The 26237-nt window shown below is 38.5% G+C and overlaps 1 protein-coding gene across 3 annotated transcripts in view; it reads left to right on the forward strand.

Annotated features, from left to right (window-relative positions):
• The window catches only part of PDGFD (platelet derived growth factor D), a 278186-nt gene that overhangs the window by 227360 nt on the left and 24589 nt on the right, over positions 1-26237 (forward strand). For 2 of the 3 annotated variants that reach the window (XM_019975523.2, XM_019975522.2), the window contains exons 4-5: positions 10153-10215; positions 17058-17256. In XM_019975523.2, coding sequence (XP_019831082.2) covers positions 10153-10215; positions 17058-17256 — 262 coding nt within the window. The remainder of the gene's footprint in view (positions 1-10152; positions 10216-17057; positions 17257-26237) is intronic. The other variant, XM_070803296.1, reaches the window with a different exon arrangement.

Here is a 26237-nt window from a genome sequence, read left to right on the forward strand (position 1 = left end):
CTGGTTTGATAATGAGCATATAATGAATTATACTTGTAAAGATTTGGATGGACCACAGAGTTTGGTTGAACCTAAGAGTTTTCAATACTTGCTTCATTCTATTCCTATAGACATTAAGACATCGGTGTATCATTTCCACATATATCACTTGGATTACATGCCAGAAGTCCATGTACTGGAATATCAAGGTCTTTGTTTTAAATGGTCTCACCTGTACAGTGATCCTAAGACTCAGGGCTCCAAGTTTAGCATTATTTGCATTTCCCTCAGTGGGTCACGAACTGAGCAGAGTGTCATGAAATGAAGAATACACTGAACGAATAAATGTTGTAGTATGTTTGTTCATTATTGTTTTCTGAATCATGTCAAATCCCTCTGTGTTTCTTTTCCATTTCAAAAGAAACATCTTTAAGCATTAAAGCACAGACACAATTAGGAGAGATATTTCTTTTTTTTTCTTAATTTTATTTTATTTAACTTTACATAATATCATATATGAAACGAGTCACCAGTCCAGGTTCGATGCACGATACTGGATGCTTGGGGCAGGTGCACTGGGATGACCCAGAGGGATGGTATGGGGAGGGAGGAGGGAGGAGGGTTCAGGATGGGGAACACATGTATACCTGTGGCAGATTCATTTTGATATATGGCAAAACCAATACAATATTGTAAAGTTAGGAGAGATATTTATTTTTTGCTTGTGTGGAGTAAATATAAAACAGCAAACAGAAGAAACATTTATTTTTAATTAGGGAAATGTCTTTTAAAATTTTCTAAAATAAATCATCCTTGGTAAGTTAAAGGTTGTTTTGGTTGAATGCTTTTTAAAAACCCCACATAACAGCATATATTTTAAGAGATGGTGGAGTACAGCCTCTGAGCAATGAACAGTTCATGGCTCATCTGCTCACGTACAGCATAATCACCTAGGATAAAAATGAACAGCCATCCTCCAAGATTTCCAGAAACAGGTGCCACAAATAATCATCCCAAATGTTTGGAACACTGTCATAGCAACCAGGTTCAAAAAACAAGTGTCCTAGCTCCACTATAAAGGAACAGAAGAAGGATTCTTTTGCACATCCAGTGTAGGCATTCAATGAATAAATGTGTGCAGGCTTGCCTTGGTAGAGGAACGAGTAGACTATTTACTTATTAGCTTGTGATACACTATGTGCCCTGTGGGATGAGCTCAAGGTGACTGATGGCAAGTAAGGGTTATCTGGAGATCTCTTTTCTGAAAATGGAAATCTCTATTCATATTGTAGTCTTTAGATATAGGGGATTAATATTGAAACTATTCATTACTTATAATGCTATTTTGTCCCCAGCTGCATTTGCTTTCAGCCTGTGCATAAACTGTCTGCAAATAGAGCCAGAAAAATGCCTGTCTGACTCTGAACTGATTTCATATTTCTGTGGCTGTTTTTAAACACCATGTTTCTGAGAAACAACAAGGTCCTATTGTATAGCACAGGGAGCTATATTCAATATCCTGTAATAAAACATAACGGAAAGGGAAATAATGAATAAAAAAGAAAAAACAACCAAAAAATGAGATAAAATGGTACTGCTTGAAAAAATACCTACATATTTTTGTGACTGTTTTTAAAAACATCAAAGTTTGTGAGCAGCCATGTTTTAGGTGCAATATGATCACCTAATATGATCATTCTAGAACAGTCTTTATTGTTTCATCTTTGAACAATTCTGTATTTAGTAATTTGTGAGAAACATTTCTATAAAACAGGCTTTTATTTTCCACGGGTGATACCGTCAGTCCAGGTAAATGGAGGCACTGATCCTCCAATCCACCTTTTCTTCCCCACTGCTGCTTCTGTCCTGGTGCAGTCAGATAATCTGTACAGGTTTCTAGGAAACTGTACTGTACTATATAGAACATGCTGTTTTTTAACCTTTTGACTTATGAGTTTATTTTATTTTAAGGATATTAACTTTTTATCTGTTGAATCTGCTACTGGTATAGTTGCTAGTTGTCATTATGCTTTCCATTCTGTCTTTGGTATTTTGGGGATTTATACAATGATTTGTGTATGTGAGGTGTATCAGGTTTTACATTTTCTGACTTTAGCGCTCATACTTAGAAACAACTATTCCACACTACAATTATATAAATATCTACCTGCCTTTTATGTGGTACTTTAAGATTTTACTTTCATATACTTTTCCAACATTCTTGTTTGTAATGCTTCTCATCCAAACCAAACCTTACATACTAAGCTGTTTAAAAAGTGAACATCTGAGAATCGTATCTATGTTTTTAGAATTACTCCAAATAGTATAATTCAGAGAGTGAGGGAGTTTCAGTTCAAAATGCCAAATAATGAGTTTCACTGTCAAAATATAATTAGGAACTATTTTAATGTGAGGACATGAACTGAGAGTAATTTGTTATAATTTTAATGATATAAATTAATTATCATTAGATTAAGACAATGCAGATTAAGATGCCTATAATAATAGAATGATACATGTCATTATTTGGTGAATTGGGAAAAAAAAAAAAGTGACTAAGAGATAGAGTAGCTTATTGGGTTCTAGTCCTGACTTCAGTAATACTCGGTTTGAGGTGATGGCCAGTTCCTTTTCTCTTTGAGCATCAGTTTGCTTATCTCTCAAATGAGGGCATTGAACTTCTAAATGACTTCAATAAGGTACCCACAGAACCTAAGATTCCTACATGGACTAACGTAGTAATAAAGCCAAAATATCAGCTTCTTTCTTGTAGGATGGAACGTACCAACTTACAGGAGCATGCTCTAAGGAAATCAAGAGCTAAGTTTGTCCTAACTTCTCGGAACAGTCCTCTCTCCTCAGATGAATAGGACATGGCTTTTAAAGCACTTCTCTGACTTTGCTGTAACAAAGAACAGAAATGTGTTTTTGTAAGCTGGACTGTTTTAATACATTTTCAATGATTGGTCACTGTTCTGTTTTAGCATTTCTTAAAGTAATGCTAAGGGCACTGCTCTGCTGAGAACACCCATAAAAAAAGGAGTTTGTTTTTAATTAGCCTGCAGTTTGGAAAGCTAGCAGTCTATAGATGTTAGAGTTGGACTATAAAGAAAGCTGAGTGCCAAAGAATTGATGCTTTTGAGCTGTGGTGTTGGGGAAGACTCTTGAGAGTCTCTTGGACTGCAAGGAGATCAAAGCCACTCAATCCTAAAGGAAATCAGGCCTGAATATTCATTGGAAGGACTGATGCTCAAGCTGAAACGCCAATACTTTGGCCACCAGATGTGAAGAACTGACTCCTTGGAAAAGACCCTGAAGTGGGAAAGATTAAAGGCAGGAGGAAAAGGGGGTTACAGAGGATGAGATGGTTGGATGGGATCACCGACTCAATGGACATGAGTTTGAGTAAACTCCGGGAGTTGGAGATGGACAGGAAGGCCTGGTGTGCTGCAGTCCATGGGGTCACAAATAGTCAGACATGACTGAACTGAACTGAGCAAATAGAATGACACAGGCACCAACTGTTCAGAAAGGACCTTGACTATTAAACTATAGATCTTCCTTAGCTTATGACAAGATTACATCCCAATAAACCTATTGAAAATATTACATTGAAAATGTATTTAATACATGTCATCTACCAAACATCATAGCTTAACCTAGCCTGCCTTAAACATGTTCCAGAACACACATTAGCTTATGCTTGAGCAAAATCACCTAATACCAAGCCTATTTTCTAATAATAAAGTGTTTACTATCTCATGAAATTTATTGAATACTGAAAGTGAAAACCAGAATGATGTCCAGAACGGTTGTGGGGTATCAGCTGTTTACCCTCATGATCCTGTGCATGACTGGGAGAAAGTATCCTACCACATTGCTAGCTACAGAAAAGATCAAAATTCAAAATTTAAAGTGCAGGGTTTTTGTTTGTTTGTTTGTTTTTTTACTGAATGTGTATCACTTTTGCAGCATCATACAGTCGAACCATCTTAAGAACCATCTGTCTTGCTTACCTGTACTGGGGCGGGGGTGCGGGGGTTAGGTAGCAGCTGAACATCTTTCCTGAATATACACTAGAGTCCAGAGAAATTGGAGTGCGTACCAAAACTAGCTAGGAACTTGGGATAGAGTAGAGAGCAATCAACAAGGTCCCTATCATTTGGTAGCATACTTTCTACTTGAGGAAAAAAGATAATCAGCAATAAACAAATATAAAATCAATTCTGTTCATCCTAAATGCTTTGAAGAAAATTAAGCAAAATAAGTGAACAGAGCAACCAAGAGTGGAAGTATTTTAAATAGTGTTCGGAAGAGGTTCTCTAAATATTTGATACTTGAACAGAGAACTAAGACTTGGAGAAAGAGCATCCCAGCCAACAACAAATTTAGACTCAAGGGGAGAAGAAGCTTGGAGGTGTTATGTGAAAGACTGTGAGAAGGCCAGTGTAGGAGGGGAGAGGGGTTGGTGAGAACTGTAGAACATCAAATCACAAAAGACACCAGGAGCTGTGGTAAGCAGCGGTCAGCTTTTATGAAACCAGATTCTCTGAGTGCAATGGAAAGCTGTTGCTTCTTTTTTCAACAGAAAACAGAGTGACTTGATTTACAGTTTTAAAAGATATCAATGAAATAGAATTGAGAACCAGGAAACAAATCAGCATTTGATAGTGGAATCAAGAATACTCAATACAAGAGAGAGAGTATTTTCAATAAATGGTGTTGGGAAAATTAGATACTCAAATGCAAAAGAATGAAATTAGACCCTTATTATACTATTCACAAAAACTAACTAAAAATAGATTAAATACTTAAATGTAAGATCTGAAACCATAAAACTCCTAGAAGAAAACATAGGGAAAATGCTCCTGACATTGGTATTAGCACCAAAAACAAAGGCATTATAAAAATAAGCAGTTAGACTGTATCAAAATAAAAAGATTCTACCCAGCAAAAGAAACAGCCAACAGAATGAAAAGGCAGCCTGCAGAATGGGAGAAAATATTTGCCTAACTACGTGTCCGATAAGCAGTTAATATAAAAAATATATAAACAACTCATACAACTCAATAGCAAAAAAGAAAAGAAAAAGAATAATAATCAAAGAGGGATGGTATGGGGAGGGAGGAGGGAGGAGGGTTCAGGATGGGGAACACATGTATACCTGTGGCGGATTCATTTTGATATTTGGCAAAACTAATACAATTATGTAAAGTTTAAAAATAAAATAAAATTAAAAAAAAAAAAACAAATAATCTGATTTAAAATGAGAATGGGACCTGAGTAAGCTTTTTTCCAAAGGGATATAAATGGTCAATAGGTACATGAAAAGATGCTTATTATCACTAATCATCAGAGAAATGCATATCAAAACCATGGTGAGATCTTGTCTGCCACCTGGTAGGATGGCTATTATTAAAAAGATAGAAGGTAACAACTGCCATTGAGGATGTGGAAAAAACAGAGGATGAGATGGCTGGATGGCATCACTGACTCCATGGACGTGAGTCTCAGTGAACTCCGGGATTGGTGATGACAGTGAGGCCTGGCGTGCTGCGATTCATGGGGTCGCAAAGAATTGGACACAACTGAGCGAGTGATCTGATCTGATCTGATCTGAATGTACTTTTGATGGGAATGTAAATTTGTGCAGCCGGTATGGAAAACAGTATGGAAGTTCCTGAAAAATTAAAAATAGAACTACCATATGATCCAGGAATCCCACTTCTGGATATACATCCAAAGGAAATGAAATCTCTATATTGAAGAAATATCTGCACTCCCACAGTCATTGCATTGTTCACAATAGCCAAGATATGGAAGCAACATAAGTGTCCATTGATAGATGAATGAATGAAGAAAATATGATATATATTTTACATTATATTTATGCATTTTTTCAATCACAATAAAGGAGGAAATCCTACATTTCTGACAACATGGATGAACCTTGAGGACATTATCCTGTGTGAACTAAGTAATCAGACAGAAAAAAGACAAAAACTATATGATCTCACTTATATGTGGAATCATTTAGACAAAAAACAAAATTTATGCAGAAACAAAGTGGAATGGTGGTTGCTGGAGGCAGAAGAATTGGGGAAAATGTGAGACATTGGTAACACACTTCTAGTAATAAGATTAGTAGGTTCTGAGGATCTAATACACAGCCTGCTGAATGCTGTATTATGTACCTGAAAGTTGCTAAGAGAGTATCTTAAATATTCTCACCACACACATTCTTTCACACACACACACACACACACACTTGTAATTATGTGAATGAGGGATGTGTTAACCTTACTGTGGTAATTATTTCACAATATATACATATCAAATTGTCACATTATATACTTTAAATTTATACAGCATTTTATGTCATCTATTTCTCAATTAAGCTGGAAAAAAAGATAATTCCAGCTATCTTGTGTAATGCAGACTCTAAGAAGGAAGAAAGAAGCATGGAGAAAGTTAACAGGAAGTTGGGAGATTTACTGGTATCTTGGATTTGGGAGATATGATGGAAGAAATGAAAATTATCCTAGGAGTATAGACTTAGAAAGTAAAATTGCTATATTCTTTCCCATGCCAAGATTCTCTTTTCAGGGCTAAAATTTGGAGGTTCTGTATTTTATTTTTATAAGGGATGTCATTCCCTTTTAAAAGCTCATTTTAGATGTCATTCTTCTTATTTTATTTTAATACCAGAAGCATTTTGTAGTGGGGTATAGACAATTAACAGGGTTTCCCCGGTGCCTCAGATGGTTAAAAAAATCCACCTGCAATGTGGAAGACCTGGGTTCGACCCCTGGGTTGGAAGATCCCCTGGAGGAGGGCATGGCAACCCACTCCAGTATTCTTGCTGGAGAATCCCCAAGGACAGAGGAGCCTGGTGGGCTACATTCCATGGGGTCACAAAGAGTTGGACACGACTGAGCAACTAAGCACATAGCCATTTAACAATGATGTGGTATTCCAGGTGAACAGCAAAGGGACTCAGCCATTCACATACATGTATCCATTGTCCCAAATGCCATTTATAAATAATGGCAAACCTTTGAAATAACATAAAAGAAAGTTGGTTTCTTTTAAATGTCTAATATTCATATTGCTAAGAGAAGATAAATTTATTGATACATTTTATATAGGTCTTAATGAAGTCATTTAACATTTGTTCCTATTAAAATTTCTGACTGGAATTCTGTAGTGAATAGTGAAGAAGATAGTTTTTAATAAACGGTGAAGAAGACAGTCCTTCCCAAATAGTGAAGAAGATAGTCTTTAATAAATGGTGCTGGGAAAACTAGATATTTAAATGCAAAAGAATGAAATGAGATTCCTATCTTACTCTGCTTATAGAACCTCTGTGTGTGTGTGTGTGTGTGTGTGTGTGTGTGTCTATGTGTGTGTGTTTGATCATGTCCAACTCTTTGTGGCCACATGGACTGTAGCCCAGCAGGTTCCTCTGCCCGTGGAATTTTCCAGGCAGGAATACTGGAGTAGGTTGCCATTTCCTACTCCAGGGGCTCTTCCTGACCCAGGGATCGAACCCACATCTCTTGTGTCTCCTGTATTGGCAGGCAGATTCTTTACCACTTGAGCCACTGTATAGAACCTACAATAGAAGGCTCTCCTTTTGGACTCTGTTCCGTTTTCCTCCCCCAGGCGTACAATTACCCACGCTAGCTGCAATGATGTGAAAAATCACCACACAGATTTTTACTGAGGAATGGGCTCTGGTGGTCCAATCATTCCAGAAGACGGCTGTGTAATATAGAGCACACTGTCTCTCTGAGAATTGGTCTTCTAATATTGTAATTAAAATAAAGAGATTATCCTTCATATCCTTTTAGCATTTTAGATAATCCTAAGAGTTCTTTCCACTTCCAAAATTTTAAGATGGTTCCACTTCTGATTTCCATATGCCGTTGACACAATCCATTGCTTATTCAGTTAATTACACAATGCTATATATGTCAGCCATTTTTATGCTGATAATTTCCCAGTTTTATATCTCAAGTTCAGGATTTATTTTATATCTCAAGTTCATGAGGTTTATTCTCATATAACAAATGGCTTCCTGAACATGTCTACCTGGATGTTATACCAGTACTACAAATACTTTATGTCCAACATGCCTGATTCACTAACTTTCCCCATCAACTTGCTCCTTTTTTCTGTATACTCTCCTCATATTGTTTAGGTTGCTGTCTCTTTGATTGTCTTCTACTATACCATTCTAGCAAATAACCATCTGCTTACTTGTCTGCTTATCTAAGTCTACAAGACTCAGCTCAAGTTACCTTCTTATGCAAAATTTTTCTAAGCCCACTTCCTAGGCAAGAAGAATTTCTTACTGCCTGTGGTATCTTGAGTAATATCAGAGCACCTGCCTGAGTTTGTTCACCTCTTTGTTTGTCTACATTCTGAACTCCTTGAAAGGAATTATAGTTCCTTATTTCCTTGTGATGCTATGCTCAGCTTAGAATATATCACATTAGATGATTAACAAAGATATCATGAATGAGTAAAAATGAAAATTCTCTGATCTGAGAATTGCTCATATCCCATTTTTTAATCTGAAATATGTTCTCACACTAATAGCATCTCCAAGACAGGGAGAAGCCATTGGTTTTCTTGCTTATTTTGACTTGTTTACCAGTTTATGAAGACTCATATAAATGTTTACCTTCATTTGTTTGCACCCGTCCTTCCATGAGATATCAGTGTTCTTTCCATGTATATTCTGTCTTGCAGAGTGCAGAGACTTCTTTTTCCTCTCTTCCTTGAGATTGAGATTAGAATAATGATGCCCAGCCAGTTTATAATAGATGTTCATTCCCGAACCCCACATTTGCCTTAGTTCCCTCGGGAAAACAAAGTTTCTTCTATGTAGACATTTATATATAAACCAATTTTATCATCAGCAGTTAACAAATACACTTCCAGCTCTTCAAAATGTTAATGAAATTTTTTAGACACGATTCTTAGCTCTCATTCAGTAAGCACACTTGGGTGAATAAGCTGTCAGATTTGAGTGGCTGAATTTTTCTCAGCATCATCTTAAAATACCTCCTACTCCCTGATCAGGCTAGAAGAAATTAACCAAAGTGATTTATTTTAGCAGTGTCAAGAAATCACATGTGACTCTTGAAAATGATCGAGTCAGCTTTCCTTCCCATTATGTTTATAAAACTTACGGGTACTGGAATAATTAACAGACAAATCAGAAAGAACTTTGCCTTATAAGAGAAGTTTCTTTCTCTGAGATCACAAACCCTTTAAGACTTTGAGTCTGCTCTTCACTTTCTTTCCTTGAGTGGGTAGTGCTTTGTCACTCCCACAGCCATTTCCTTCCTCCTGCCAGTCTTCCTGACATTTCTTGATAGAGTCAGGAATAGCATTTTGTCAGTTAATTCATCTTTAAAAGGTCACAGATTATCATAGACTAGCTTAGCAGAAATGAACATATTACAGAATGTAGTTCAAACCAAGTAAACATTAACACTGATAATAATTATTAATCTTTATTAGGTTCTAGTTATAATTACATCACTAATGCAGTCTGTCCTCAAAATGGCCCTGTAATTTAAGCATCTGATGTCAGCCTTTTACAGGGCTTCCCAGGCGGCTCAGCAGTAAAGAATCCACCTGCCAGTGCAGGAGATGTGAGTTTGATCTCTGGGTTGGGAAGATCCCCTGGAGGAGGAAATGGCAACCCACTCTAGTAATCCTGCCTGGAGAATCCCCATGGACAGAGGAGCCTGGTGGGTTGCAGTCCAAGGGATCACAAAGAGTCAGACATGACTGAGCGTAGCTCAGCATGTCACAATGTACAAGCACATTCCTTTTGCAGAGAGGAAAAGAAGGATTGGAGAGGAGAGGCCACATGGCCAGTGGATGACTGAGTTAAAATTTGAACTCCTGTCCTCACATTTTTTTCATTTCACCAGTGTTTATAAGAATATGTGAATGCAATTGTCCATGTCTTGAATGACAAGGGCTCTTGAGGAGAGGTGCTTAAGGCAGATGGTGATCTGTTCAGCAGGCGTGTACCTGTATTCCCATTGTCACATAGTTGGAAGCAGATTCAGATGGCTGAGATGAAACTGTGCATGTAATGAGTTGAACAGGGGTTTGCCTGACTCGCATGGATGTTTCTTTGCCTTCTAGGAATATTTCCAACCTGCAGCAGCCTCAGAGACCAATTGGGAGTCAGTCACAAGCTCTATCTCAGTAAGTAATTTATGTTTCTGTTCCTGCAAAAACAACTGATGCAGTAGTAGCTAAGGTCAATCCTGGGATGGCTTCAGCTGCATGCAGGATCTATGGCTTGATCCAAAGCCAGATCTCAAGCATGATGTGTTCTTCCATTTCTTTTACAGTGGGCTATGTCAGATGCCCTTTTGCCTTCTCTTTCAGAAAGGTTTCCAGGAAATGTCAGTACCCATTGTAGGAACACGGGAGGCAATGACTTAAGTATTTATGAGTTTCAAAGCAGAACATTCCAACTAAAAGTCTATATAAAATATATGAAACAGGTCCAGGGCCCAAGCTCAAGTGGGGAATTTTGAAATAGTTTTTTGAATATTCCAGGGGAAGCTGTTAACCTTTGCATTTTCAATGGTCTTTTCATATGTGAAAAAGCCCCAGTGTTAATCACAAGATAAAACTTAAGTGCAAGCCAGACTTGTGTTCTGTGTGTCTTAGAAATAAAACATAATTCACCCTGAAACTTAAAATGGTTCGTGCTCCATTTGTTTCCCTCCAAATCTAGTCATTTCTCAGTATTCTGTCTACTTATCTACTTTGTACAGAAAGAGCAGGTTTTGTTTTCACCAATCCTGTGAGGAGCACTTGTGTAGCAATAAACTAAAATATGATAAATGCAGTTGTTCATTATAAGATGAAGAGCATGGAGAAAACTTGGCTATGGTTCTAAAGTATGTTAGTGTGGCTGAGTCAACGTTGATTTTTTTTGGCCCCTGAAGTGATAGTCAATCTTTTGTTCTTGGGGGGAGTTTTAAAAAATATCCTGAGATGCTAGGATTTCCTCTTCTATAGACTCTGTGACTCTTTAATTCACCAAGTGTGGCTGCTGGACTAGAATATGATCTGATGGAGATCAGTGTGGTCTATAATGGTGATTTTACAGAAACTTTGTTCATCTCTGATACTTGGCAATGCATGCTCTGAAATTAGCTGGGTATAGGCAATTATTGTCAGGTAGGAGACAATTAAAATAATGCTGGGGTACTGGGGAGCTGAGAGGCTAGGCAGGAGGTGTGGGCAGTTAGCGCCTGACTGACAATTTAAGGTACATTCCAGTGGCAGCTTTTCCACCAGGACCAAGAGTTCTGTTCTGTCAGGAGATCCTCTGGCTGTTCTGTCATAAGATCCTCAAGTATCTTATGCATGATCGCTCAGGGTTGTCTCATCAGTCCTTGCCCCAAGGGCAGAAATTAATAAGCTTGAAGTCCCCCTCTAATTCAGGATAGCCCGGATGGGGGAGCCTGGCAGGCTGCCATCTATGGGGTCGCACAGAGTCAGACACAACTGAAGCGACTTAGCAGCAACAGCAGCAGGAACTCTGAAACAGAAGGATTGTCCCATCCATTTGGTGCGTCCGTGCAAGCTCAGCCTTATGACTGAATCCACTGGAAATTCTTCTAGATTGAGTTCTAAGTCCAGGTTCTGCTGAATCCTCTTGGAAGATTAGAGAGACCTCACTTCTTTTCTCAGCATTCTGATTTTCAAGAGCCTTCTGAAGCAGGAGCAAGAGCCCTTGGATCTCCCATTAACTTCTATGTAAACCATTCTTTGCTTCTGTTGAGACTGGTTTACAGTTTTCAGAACATTTTTTAAAACAAATTTTTATCATTTTAAAGTAATTCACTCAGCTTTTAGTTTGATTTTTATGAACATATAACAGAATCTGAATGAGATCAAATTTATAGTGCCATTGAAAGAAGCACAATCAACTAGTATTTCCCTAGTTTCAAAACTATTCAAAAATAGTTTTTAAATAATTGCCTCAGAAACAAAAATGTTCTCCATTGTTGATTAAGTCACCTAATCAGTCATAAATATTTTCTTAACCATTACTAGTGTGTTAGTCACTCAGTCATGTCTGACTCTTTGTGACCCCATGGACTGTAGCCCACCAGTCTCTTCTGTCCATGGAATTCTCCAGGCAACAATACTGGAACGTGTAGCCATTCTCTTCTCCAGTGGATCTTCCCAACCCAGGGATCAAACTCAGGTCTCCTGCATTGCAGATTCTTTACCATCTGAGCCACCAGAGAATCCCCAACCATCATTAGTATCTCAAGTCAAAACTTGAAAAAAGCAGCAAAACTCATACATAAGTTCTCTTTTACATTGTACCTATAGTTTGTATTTGCTCTTCAAACTAATATTAGAAGAGCTTAGATTCCCTCCTCATCCTCAGGAACTAAGAGCGCCTCCACAGCTTTCTCTTGGAGAGACATCTGAATGGGTACTGTTAAGACGAAGTCCAGGAAGCTCCTTGCCAGGAGGTCCCCAGAATAATTTAGGTAGCTTTGCTTGTGGTTGAATGGCTTGATTGATGTACCTTCTTTTGTCTCAAAAAAGAGGGGAAAATGTAATTTCAAAGCTTTCATATGGTGTCATGCACCTAACTTTGGCCAGTTAATTTTGATTTTATGGATCTTAGACCACATTATTGTGATACAAAGCTAATTGTAAATCATGTGGTCAGTAAGAGCCAAGTAGACTGTAGATCCAGACAATACAAAGTTGAGTGGGAATTTGGACTTGTGTTACTGAATCATAAATTTAGCTACCTTAAGCATAGTGTACCAAGAGGGTTGTGAAAGACAGAAGTAATGTGCCTTAATCAGGGTTCAGCTTCTATGAGCCATGCACACACATACACAAACACAAACACACTCCTAATTAAATGGCTGGACTGGTACCTTCACCAATCTATCTCATGTCTCTCACTTTATACTCCAGACCCCATCTGCCACTTACTCCCTGTCCCTCCCAACAACAAATTATACCAATAGTAGGGATTTATGCTCTTATAAAACCTCTTAACAATATTGCATAGGACAATATTGCATAGGAACGTGGCATGTTAGGTCCATGAATCAAGGTAAATTGGAAGTGGTCAAACAGGAACAAAGTGAACATCAACATCTAGGAAGCAGTGAACTTTCGGACTGGAATGGATTAATTTAACTCAGATGACCATTATGTCTACTACTGTGGGCAAGAATCCCTTAGAAGAAATGGAGTAGCCCACATAGTCAACAGGAGTCTGAAATGCAGTACTTGGAGGCAATCTCAAAAATGACAGAATGATCTCTGTTGGTTTCCAAGGCAAACCATTCAATATCACAGTAATCCAAGTCTATGCCCCAAATAGTAATGCTGAAAAAGCTGATGTTGAGTTGTTCTATGAAGACCTACAAGACCTTCTAGAACTAACACTCAAAAAAGATGTCCTTTTCATTATAGGGGAATGAAATGCAAATGTAGGTAGTCAAGAGATATCTGGAATAACAGACAAATTTAGCCTTGGAGTAAAAAATGAAGCAGGACAAAGGCTAATAGAGTTTTGCCAAGAGAACTCACTGATAATATCAAGCACCCTTTCCAACAACACAAGAGAAGACTCTACACATGAACATCACCAGATGGTCAATACTGAAATCAGATTGATTATATTCTTTGCAGCCAAAGATGCAGAAGCTCTCTACAGTCAGCAAAAACATGACCAGGAGCTGACTATGGCTCAGATCATGAATTCCTTATTGCCAAATACAGAATTAAATTTAAGAAAGTAGGGGAAACCACTAGAACATTCAGGGATGACCTAAGTCAAATCCCTTGTGATTATAAAGTAGACGTGACAAACAGATTCAAGGGATTTGATCTGATAGACATACTATCTGAAGAACTATGGACAGAAGTTCATGACATTGTACAGGAGGCAGGGATCAAAACCATCCCCAAGAAAAAGAAATGCAAAAAGGCAACATCGTTGTCTGAGAAGGCCTTACAAATAGCTGGGAAACAAACAGAAGCTAAAGGCAAAGGAGAAAAGGAAAGATATACCCACGTGAATGCAGAGTTCCAAAGAATAGCAAGGAGAAATAAGAAAGCCTTCCTCAGTGAACAATGCAACGAAATTGAGGATAACAATAGAATGGGAAAGCCTAGAGATCTCTTCAAGAAAACTAGAGATACAAAGGGAATATTTCATGCAAAGATGGGCACAATAAAGGACAGAAATGGTATGAACCTAACAGAATCATAAGATATTAAGAAGAGGTGGCAAGATTACAAAGAACATCTTCATGACCCAGATAATTATGATGGTGTGATCCCTCATCTAGAGCCAGACATCCTGGAATGTGAAGTCAAGTGGGCCTTAGAAAGCATCACTATGAACAAAGCTAGTGGAGGTGATGGAATTCCAGCTGAGCTATTTCAAATCCTAAAGGATGATGCTGTGAAAGTGCTGCACTCAATATGCCAGCAAATTTGGAAAACTCAGCAGTGGCTACAGGACAGGAAAAGGTCAGTTTTCATTCCAATCCCAAAGAAAGGCAATGCCAAAGAATGCTCAAACTACCACACAATTTCACTCATCTCACATGCTAGCAAAGTAATGCTCAAAAGTCTCCAAGCCAGGCTTCAGCAATATGTAAACCATGAACTTTCAAATGTTCCAGATGGGTTTAGAAAAGGCAGAGGAACCAAAAATCAAATTGCCAACATCCATTGGATCATCAGAAAAGCAAGAGAGTTTCAAAGTGACATCTACTTCTGCTTTATTGACTATGCCAAAGCCTTTGACTGTGTGGATCACAATAAACTATGGAAAATTCTGAAAGAGATGGGAATACCAGACTACCTTATCTGCCTCCTGAGAAATCTGTATGCAGGCCAAGAAGCAACAGTTACAACTGGACATGGAACAACAGCCTGTTTTCAAATTGGGAAAGGAGTATGTCAAAGCTGTATATTGCCACCCTTCTTATTTAACTTAAATGCAGAGTACATCATGAGAAATGCTGGGCTGGATGAAGCACAAGCTGGAATCAAGACTGCCACGAGAAATATCAATAATCTCAGATATGCAGATGACACCACCGGTATGGCAGAAAGTGAAGAAGAACTAAAGAGCCTCCTGGTGAAAGTGAAAGAAAGTGAAAAAGTTGGCTTAAAACTCAACATTCAGAAAACTAAGATCATGATGTGTAGTCCCATCACTTCATGGCAAATAGATGGAGAAACAATGGAAACAGTGACAGACTTTATTTTAGGGAGCTCCAAAATCACTGCCCATGATGACTGTGGCCATGAGATTAAAAGACACTTGCTCCTTGGAAGAAAAGCTATTTTCTTCCACACACAAACCTAGACAGCATATTAAAAAGCAGAAACATGGCTTTGTCAACAAATGTCCATCTAATCAAAGCTATAGTTTTTCCAGTAGTCGTGTATGGATGTGAGAGTTAGGCTATAAAGAAAGATCAGTGCTGAAGAATTGATGCTTTTGAATTGTTATGTTGGAGAAGACTCTTTAGAGTTTCTTGGACTTCAAGGAGATCCAACCAGTCCATCCTAAAGGAAATCAGTCCTGAATAGTCATTGGAAGGACTGATGCTGGAGCTGAAATTCCAATAGTTGGCTACCTGATGCGAAGAACTGACTGATTGGAAAAGACCCTGATGCTGGGAGTGATTGAAGGTGGGATGAGCCAGGGTCGACAAAAGATGAAATGGTTGGATGGCATCACCAACTCAATGGACCGGAGTTTGAATAAGCTCCGGAAGTTGGTGATGGACAGGGAGGCCTGGCATGCTGTAGTCCATGGGATTGCAAAGAGTTGGACATGACTGAACAACTGAACTAAACTGAAAACCTCATAATTTTCCCCAAGAGTAAGTGTCACTTGGGAATCTTTGGATCTTGATTTTTTAAAAAGCATTCACCTGAAAGTCTGAAAATAATTGTGGGCTTTGCTGTCTGGGACTCTATAATGCATATGCATATTATTTCTCTTTAGGAATACAGCTAAGTTTCAGAAATGTAAGTTTTCATTAATTTTTATTTTCCTATAGAGATATGAGATACTTGCCCTTGGGGGATATTATTTGTTTAGCAGTTTCTTTAAAGACATTTAGAAAACATTGGAGACTATGCTTTCCATTCCCTTGTTAATGGGTCATGAATTTTTACAGAGATGTTTGACTCATGGCTCATTTACCTCAAGATTGTACAGCGTTAGTGAAGTAAGTGCTTAGAAATTTATATGGGAATATGTTCCATGGCAAAATGCATAATCCCTTCCAGACTTTCTATAATGTTGCATTCCCCACTTAAAGCGTATTCCTGAGAATGTTTTAATGGCAACAGGGATCCCTAGCAACTATAGCACTGAAAGTGCATACACACACACACAAAATGCATATATACACACACATACACACCCAAGTGAATCTTCCAGTCTTAAGTCAAGGGAGCCAGTTTCATGGCTTATTATTCTTGTTGACAATAAGATGCTTAAAGTACCAAATTTTATCAAGATATTTCCAGAGTAAATTTAAACACTGCTCACGTCTATTATGGTAGGTGAGCTGTAAAGAGGGGGCATTAAAGCTAAGCAAGGGATATGAAATGGATTACTCACAGTTTGCATGGAAGATGAAAGGAGTTCATACTTTACCTATTACCATTATTTGTTGATATGGATATGATGATTTGGGACTTTAAACCAAGAAATTTAATGACTTGTTTTGATATTTCCATTTATCTGGTATCATTTTTAATGATTACAGTTCAGATAAGCTGGGTATTTTATGATCTTCCTGTTTTTGATTTGCAGTAAAGCAAATGCCTATGATTTACCAAGCAATTATTTAGGAATATGGCAAGACTACGGCACAGGGGCTCAGCATGATATTTATATACGTGATGTCTTATAATCAGAAGTCTGTGTTCCTTCCATAAGGTTGTGTGACTTGTATTTCATAGCAATGCACTTTTTCTGAGTACACTGAGCTGTATGTCACTCTTAGGGGATATCCTATCACTCTCCATCAGTAACGGACCCCACTCTCACTGCGGATGCTCTGGACAAGACAATTGCAGAATTTGATACTGTGGAAGACCTGCTCAAGCACTTCAATCCAGAATCATGGCAAGAAGATCTTGAGAATCTGTATTTGGATACCCCTCATCATCGAGGCAGATCGTATCATGACAGGAAGTCAAAAGGTAAGAAACAGATACAGTTCTTCATAAGCAGATACAAGTACTAACAGTAACAAGTAAGAATTTGCAATGCAATATATTTAATACACTTAAATCAGATGAGTATTGTTAGCCCATTATTATATATCTTTTCACAGAACTTTCAAATGATATTCTGTGTTTTGCCCAAACTGTGTTGTTTGTATGGGACTAAGAAAGACTTGAGTCAGTCAAAGTTTGGAGCTAGAAAAGACCTTATAAAATCATCTGGATCAACTTTGTGCTTCTTGGCAAACAAGGTATTTTTAGTCCCACCATAAACAGTAGAGGTGACCAAAGTCAGGGGAGCTGGATAACTCTTCAATGGCTGCATGGCAATGGAGAGGAAAGGAGAATCATGGTCTCTTGCCTCCAATGGCAGTGCGTGTGTAACAGTCCTGTGTCTCTCTGATGGATGTGAGTGTTGAATTAGCCCAGGATTCAGTCAGTGTTCGCAGGAGAGGCTCCTGGTAAAGCAGTGTTCAAAAATCTGGAAGATTCCAACTCTACTCATTCAGTGTCCATTCCAAAAAATTTTATAACGTCCTACCATAGGCTTGGCATCCTTGGTAGTTCATAGGATGTAAAGGTCCCAAGAAAGAAACACAGATCCAGGATATTTTGCACAAGTGTGAGGGCACACATTCAGCTGGAAGGTTCAGAAAAACACAGTGAAGGGAGGAAAAAAGAATATTCAGCAGAGTTAAAACATCAAAAGTTAAAACCATAGTACTCAAGCTATTAAAAATAGGATGCTGCATCTGGGTAATATGTTTTTAGGATGTGAGTGTTTATTTGAATGTTTAACTCAAATTAGTAGAGAAATAGTTTGTAATTACCTCTTATTGAATAAAAGTATAATTTCTAGTCTGTTATGTTCTTGCTTCATTTGATAAGATTTGTTATTATTAACATTTTTGGAAGTCTTATAAGGCTGACTTGCATCACAGATGTAAAGATATTTAATACAGTATACCCTATTTCTTTGTAGTAACAGAGGTCCTTTTAAAGAGAAGGGATAGATTGCCCACTCCAGAATTATTGAGCTTCCCTGGTGGCTCAGATGGTAAAGAATCCACCTACAGTGCGGGAGACCTGGATTCAATCCCTGGGTTGGGAAGATCCCCTGGAGAAGGGAAAGGCTACCTACGCCAGTATTCTGTCCTGGAAAATTCCATGTACAGAGGAGCCTAGCAAGCCACAATCCATGGGGTTGCAAAGAGTGGGACACGACTGAGCAACTTTCACTTTCAGGAATTGTGAACCTGGGCCCTTTTACAGATAATGTTTGTGCTGGTGAGGGCAATCTGTTAGAACATGTAGGCTGAAGCAACTAATTAGTTAACTCCTGCCTAAATCTGCTACTTATGGCTTAGGTCATAATCTTATATACTTAAATTGCACAGCTAAGTGGGGACAACAGAGTCACTGGTGGCCCTGATGTTATGGAAATACGCTGTATGCCTGTGTGAGTGCTAAGTCACTTTAGTCGCGTCTGACTCTTTGCGACACTATGGGCTGTAGCCCACCAGGCTCCTCTGTCCATGGGATTCTCCGGACAAGAATACTGCAGTAGGTTGCCATTTCCTTCTCCAGGGGATCTTCCCAACCCAGGGATGGAACCCAAGTCTCTTGCATCTCCTCCATTGGCAGGCAGGTTCTTTACCACTAGCACCGCCTAGGATGTCACATGCAGGACAGTGTAACTCTCAAATCAAATTTCCTCAGTGCTCACTTTGTATCCAACACAAAAAAGAAAATGCTTTTTTATAAGGCATTGCTGTCTTTGGATCTCTATTAGGTCAACTTGAAAGAAAATAAAATATTCATGATGCTTTGAGAACCCCAGAAAAAAATATTAAAATGGCATTAGACAAAGAAATGATAAAACTTGACTATATCTTCAAGTATCTTAACCATGACAGCTATTTGAGAGTCAGCCCTACTTGACACCTATTTTTTTGAAATACTAAAATTTAAAAATCACCTAGATTCATTACTTATTTTTCCCCAGATATTATGTTGAGTTAGAGGCAAGGCATCTTGGTTCAAATCCTAACCCTGCCACTTACAAGTTTTGTGATTATTTTCAGCTAATCATTGATTGTTCCTGAGCCTCAGTTTCCTCATTGGCAATGTGGGTATGATAATACCTACTTTCAGGAATTGTTAGAAGTGCCATCCAAAGCACCTGACATATAGTACTTGCTCAAGAGATGTTAGCCAGCTGTAGTTACCGAGATTTCTGAAATGACTGCTTCACTTCCTTGATGGAGCCTTTATTGTCCCTTGTTTTCTCTCCGTGAAGCCCACCACTCCAGACTTCTCAAGTTTGGAGTACATGAGATGCTACAGCATTTATTTGTCCAACTACTGCATTGCTGTTGCATCTCTGTAATTTCTCTAAGAGGGCTTCCCTGGTGACTCAGATAATCTGCCTGCAATGCAGGAGACCTGGTTTGATCCCTCAGTTGGGAAGGTTCCCTGGAGAAGGGAATGTCAACCTACGCCAGTATTCTTGCCTGGAGAATCCCATGGACAGAGGAGCCTGGTGGGCTACAGTCCATGGGGTCGCAAAGAGTTAGATATGACTGAGCAATGTGAGATCCTAGGACCTAAGTGTTTCAACTGTGGCTGAATGTTAAGTCACCTAGGGAACTTTAACAAAATACAGGTGCCTAGTGCTGTCCCAGTCACATGGGCTCAGAAACTCTGAGGGCGAGCCTGGGGCATTGATACTATTTTATGGCTCCTAGGAGATTGAGTAGATCCCCTCTGGCCTAGAGTTGGACATAACTGAGTGACTTTCACTTTGAGACAGATCCTCAGAGGCACTCAGGGTTGAGGGATTGTTCATCTTCTATCTTCAGTAAGTTGATACAAATAGAAAGCATCACTATGAACAAAGCTAGTGAAGGTGATGGAATTCCAGTTGAGCTATTCCAAATCCTGAAAGATGGTGCTGTGAAAGTGCTGCACTCAATATGCCAGCAAATTTGGAAAATTCAGCAGTGGCCACAGGACTGGAAAAGGTCAGTTTTCATTCCAGTCCCAAATAAGAGCAATGCCAAAGAATGCTCAAACTACCGCACAATTGCACTCATCTCACACGCTAGTTAAGTAATGCTCAAAATTCTCCAAGCCAGGCTTCAGCAATATGTGAACCGTGAACTTCCAGATGTTCAAGCTGGTTTTAGAAAAGGCAGAGGAACCAGAGACCAAATTGCCAACATCCGCTGGATCATCGAAAAAGCAAGAGAGTTCCAGAAAAACATCTATTTCTGCTTTCTTGACTATGCCAAAGCCTTTGACTGTGTGGATCACAATAAACTGTGGAAAATTCTTCAAGAGATGAGAATACCAGACCACCTGATCTGCCTCTTGAGAAATTTGTATGCAGGTCAGGAAGCAACAGTTAGAACTGGACATGGAACAACAGACTGGTTCCAAATAGGAAAAGGAGTACGTCAAGGCTGTATATTGTCACCCTGTTTATTTAACTTATATGCAGAGTACATCATGAGAAACGCTGGACTGGAAGAAGCACAAGCTGGAATCAAGATTGCCGGGAGAAATATCAATAATCTCAGATATGCAGATGACACCACCCTTATGGCAGAAAGTGAAGAGGAACTCAAAAGCCTCTTGATGAAAGTGAAAGTGGAGAGTGAAAAAGTTGGCTTAAAGCTCAACATTCAGAAAACGAAGATCATGGCATCTGGTCCCACCACTTCATGAGAAATAGATGGGGAAACAGTGGAAACAGTGTCAGACTTTATTTTTCTGGGCTCCAAAATCACAGCAGATGGTGACTGCAGCCATGAAATTAAAAGATGCTTGCTCCTTGGAAGGAAACTTATGACCAACCTAGATAGCATATTCAAAAGCAGAGACATTACTTTGCCAACAAAGGTTCGTCTAGTCAAGGCTATGGTTTTCCCTGTGGTCATGTATGGATGTGAGAGTTGGACTGTGAAGAAGGCTGAGCACCGAAGAATTGATGCTTTTGAACTGTGGTGTTGGAGAAGACTCTTGAGAGTCCCTTGGACTGCAAAGAGATCCAACCAGTCCATTCTGAAGGAGATTAGCCCTGGGATTTCTTTGGAAGGAATGATGCTAAAGCTGAAACTCCAATACTTTGGCCACCTCATGCGAAGAGTTGACTCATTGGAAAAGACTCTGATGCTTGGAGGGATTGGGGGCAGGAGGAGAAGGGGAAGACAGAGGATGAGATAGCTGGATGGTATCACTGACTCGATGGACATGAGTCTCAGTGAACTCCGGGAGTTGGTGATGGACAGGGAGGCCTGGTGTGCTGCGATTCATGGGGTTGCAAAGAGTCAGACACGACTGAGCGACTGATCTGATCTGATCTGATCTGCCACATTGTAAAAGACCCTGATGCTGGGAAAGATTGAGAGCAGGAGAAGAAGGGGGTGACAGAGGACAAGATGGTTGGATGGCATCACTGATTTAATGGACATGAGTTTGAGCAAGCTCAGGGAGATAGTTATGAAGGACAGGGAAGTGGATGTGCTGCAGTCCATGGACTTGAAAAGAGTCAGACATGAGTTAGTGACTAAACAACTATAATAACTGACATATTTTAGCTGTTCAATTAGTGTTTGTGAAATTGGAGATATTAATAATTTAGTATATTTCTAAAATTTATAGAAACCCACCCCATAGAGTTAGGCTTGTGCCTTTCTTAAGAATGCCTTTGGTTACTGAAATAACCTTGCTAAAGTATTCAAGGCAACATTCTGCTGATTTCTGACAAAGTAAACATTTATCTCCCCTGTTGGCTTAGATTCCATTTCTCAATCTCTTATTTAAAATGGCTCTAAGGCAGATCTGTACCCTTTCACTGAACGCTGGCAAGTCACTGTTGTCTCTACACTTGTGTAACTGTGCTGATCTAATTGTTTATCATTCCCCCGATGCTGAACCACCTGCGTGTATCACAGAAGCAAAGGAAGTCACGTTTAATATTTCAGCTGTTATTGTAGGCTTTTGCTACTTAAAAATATAAATCCATGGTTTTTATCCTGATGTATAAGAAATGGGATAGTGAATAAATGAGTGAAAACCAAAAAATGGTTATAGATGATAGAGGTCCATTAGATGTCAAATAAAATATGAACTTCATAGGATTTCTAAAACGTTTTCTACTATCAGTATTTGTTGCTGTTCTTTAGTCACTGAGTCATGTCTGACCCTTTGCGACCCCCATGAACTTTAGCCTGCCTGCCTCCTCTGTCCGTGGGATTTCTCAAGCAAGAATGCTGGAGTGGGTTGCCATTCCCTTCTCCATGGGCTCTTCCTGACCCAGGGATTGAGCCTGCATCTGCTGTATTGGCAGGCTGATTCTTTACCACTGAGCCACCTGGGAAGCCCTTATAATAATCTTTTAATGATGTTATGTAGAAACAAATTTGCCATTTGTGAATATCTATTGAGCATCCTTTTTTCTGATTTGCCCAGACTGATCAAAAGTGGAATGTTTCATGATATCAAATTTTTCATGCTATCAAATCTAAATTTTTCATGATATCAAAGAACAAGATTCTAAAATTGAATGTGAATGTATAGATCACAAAATTATATAAACACTAAAATAAAATATAAATACACTAGGTGAAGAACTTGTAAAGTAGAAAAGAGTTAATATATTTAAATTAAATTTTATGCTTTGCTTCTACTGTTATTTGAAGGGAGATTAGGTGACAGTGATGTTTTACTTCTCCTTAAGAAGAGACTTGAAAATGGGAAGTTAAAAGTTTATTAAGGATATTAAAAGTTTAGAGAGAAGAGGGAGGGAAAGGAGACATAACACCGCCAAGTACTGAAGCCAGAATTTCAGTGCATAAGGTCCACTTTTTTTCAAATTCACAAGTAATAGATAAGCAAAAACTTGTCTATAAAAGCTTCTGGACTGATGATATTAGGACAAGTTAATATATACAACTTTCAGTTTCCTAAGGGGTAATGGAGAAATCCATCCTAGGGGGCATGGATAACTGATACCTGTAAATAACTAGAGTTCCAAAACCCAATTTTTGCCAATAATTTCAACCCTAAAGCTGCTCAAAGTTGTAAAATAAGTCATTTGAAATTCAAGTTGCATTTATTTCTTCTGATGAACATGCTAACAACATAGCAAATTTGCACATAATTAGGTAAAAAATTATATGGATGTTCTACAAACCATGCAATTACTCTCTGAATCCTTGCATAACCACTATGTGCCTATACTTGTGTTCAGTCACAAGTCATGTTCAACTCCTTGTGACCCCATGGACTAGAGCCAGCCAGGCTCCTTTGTCCATGGGATTTCCCAGACAAGAATGCTGGAGTGGGTTGCCATTTTCTTCTCCAGGGGACCTTCCCAATCCAGGGATCAACCATATCTCCTGCATTTGCAAGTGGATTCTTTACCAATGAGCCACCAGGGAAGTCAAGGAAGTATGACCACTGAAGTTAACAGAAATTATAATATGATTCCTTAAAAAAAAAAAGTCTTTTGAGTTTATGGGCAGTGTATTTACTCAAGTATATAGCACAAAATCTGACATCTCAACATGGAAAAACTGTTGGTCTTAAATTCTACTAGACTGGGCATTGAGAAGTGACTTATGGGAATTAACAATGTGAGATCCATTTTTTTTTTTTTTAACTTATTCCAGGAGAGCATGACTTTCCTGAATTATGGTGTGTTTGTATGGCTGAGCTGGTAAAGAATCTGCCTGCAGTGTGGGAGACCTGGGTTCAATCCCTGGGTTGGGAAGATCCCCTGGAGGAGGGAAAGGCTACCCACTCCAGTATTTTGGCCTGGAGAATTCCATGGACTGTGTAGTCCGTGAGGTCGCAAAGAGTCGGACACAACTGAACAAATTTCTCTTTCACTTTTGCCATAGAAAACCCAATAGTAAGAGGGAAACCTATTTTAATAGCTTGTGTTGTGATTGAAATATGGATATAATTGTTGAGGCATTCCAACTTAGTAGTTCTGAACAACAATAATGCTTGACAAAAATACATTTTCCCCAAAGATTTGCCATTTATTGATACATGAGCTGAATTTGATGTGCATGCCTCTTTAAAAATCAGTAAGTTAATATTGAGTGAATCAAGCATACTAATATTAAATTGATTCCAGATGACACAGTTTGAAATATATGATTTTCACAGATTCTAAATGGTTAGATGTTGTAACTCTGGGACAGTTACCAACCCATTCCCCAGGATCTTATATCAATTCTGTGATTTCTTACATGATGTTATTTTTCTATAAGATCTAAAACACTCTTTAATATTAAAACAATTTATCTGTAAATAACTGGCATAAGAAGCTGAGGATTAAATTAAATAGATATGTTTCATATAAAATGTTAGAACTGGCTCTGAATTCTTTTAGATGCAAATATCTTTTATTTTTAAATTAGTCACTTAGTGTTATTTTTTGTCATGCCCTTGCATACTAACTAGAAAGAGGTAACTCGCTCTTCCAAAAATGATTCAGAATGTAGGAAATAATTTCAGTGTATTAAGATATGAACATATTTTTAAAATGAGCTAGTCAATGTAAATCAAATGCTTACACCTTTCTCTTTGCCTGTTTAATATCTGAGTAAGAATTTGCAGAAAGTCCTTGACTCTATGGATGAATTGGGTAAGGCAGTCTTGAGATGTCATCCATCTGCAACTATCTATAGGTAAATTAAACAGGGGTACAGAGACATTAAATCAAATGGATTTTTCTAATTTCTTATGTTCAATAAGGGCTAACTTCTTTGAGTTTCCTGAACAATGTGGTATGTACCAAGTAAAAGCTTCTTTTTATCAATATTAAAATTGTTTACCATAAATTTGATAGAAATAGAGCAAAAAGAAAGAATGTGATAGTGGGAAGAGAACGGACTTTGGAGTTAAGTAAACTTACAAAAAAATTCTAAATCAGTTCCTGATAGTAGCCTTGGAGAAGTTATATGCAGACCTCGGCGTTTAGTAAAATAGCTAATTACAACCCCTTTGCAAAGTTGTATTAGGCTTAATAATAGCAGTGTATCCAACTCCTAGTAGCCCCTCAATAAATGCTGGCTACTATTATTATTTGAATACAAAACTCTGCATAGAACCAAGACATTTCTGTGGACTCTGTTCTCTTCCCTGTATGGCTTTAAAAGTCTGGAGAGCCTCCTATGGACTATCCAAATATTGTCATATTTAAGTATCTGTATAATCGGTACACTCATTAAAACTTTACAAAATAAATTCCAACTACTCAACTTTTCTATGATACTATTTACTGAGAAATTTCTGACCCCATTTTGCTTTTTAGACATTTCCTCTTGAAAGCTTAGTTTTAGGCTTTAGCCACTGTCTATAACCCATATGATTTGAAGTATCTAGATGCCCCACTCACTCAGTTTGCCTGCAACCATTAATAAAAATCATATTGTCATATATAGTGCTGCATGCGTCTACGAGGGCACACACATAAAAGTTTGAAGAAAATCTCAGCACAGGATCAAGGACTTTTTTTGCTTGTTTATTCTCTTAGCGTCAGCGCAACCTCTGCTTTTCTCCGATAATGGTTGTCTATCTTTGTGGATATCCTAAGCCCGCTTTCATTATCAAACATTCCTCACGTCTAAGCATATGACTTAAGTGCAAATTGATTGGAAAATCCATTTCACAGTAGAAAACCATAGGTAACTTTCAATGTCTTGGTGGACAGATGTGCCTTTCCCACAACGGTCACTCTTGTTACTCTGAGTGGGTTTGCCTTGTGGTTCCTATACCAATTTTTACCTGTGCGGCCTTGAGGAACCCAGCAGCATCCTTGTGCTCAGTGCACTGATGGACTTAAGGAGACAGCTCACCCTTCCTAGAACTCATGCTCATGCGGAAACTGCTTGAGCTGGGAGATCTGGCTCGCTAAGTGTCTTTAATTGCAAAGGACG

The sequence above is a fragment of the Bos indicus genome, chromosome 15 (genome assembly GCF_029378745.1).
Source record: "Bos indicus isolate NIAB-ARS_2022 breed Sahiwal x Tharparkar chromosome 15, NIAB-ARS_B.indTharparkar_mat_pri_1.0, whole genome shotgun sequence".
NCBI lineage: Eukaryota > Metazoa > Chordata > Mammalia > Artiodactyla > Bovidae > Bos > Bos indicus.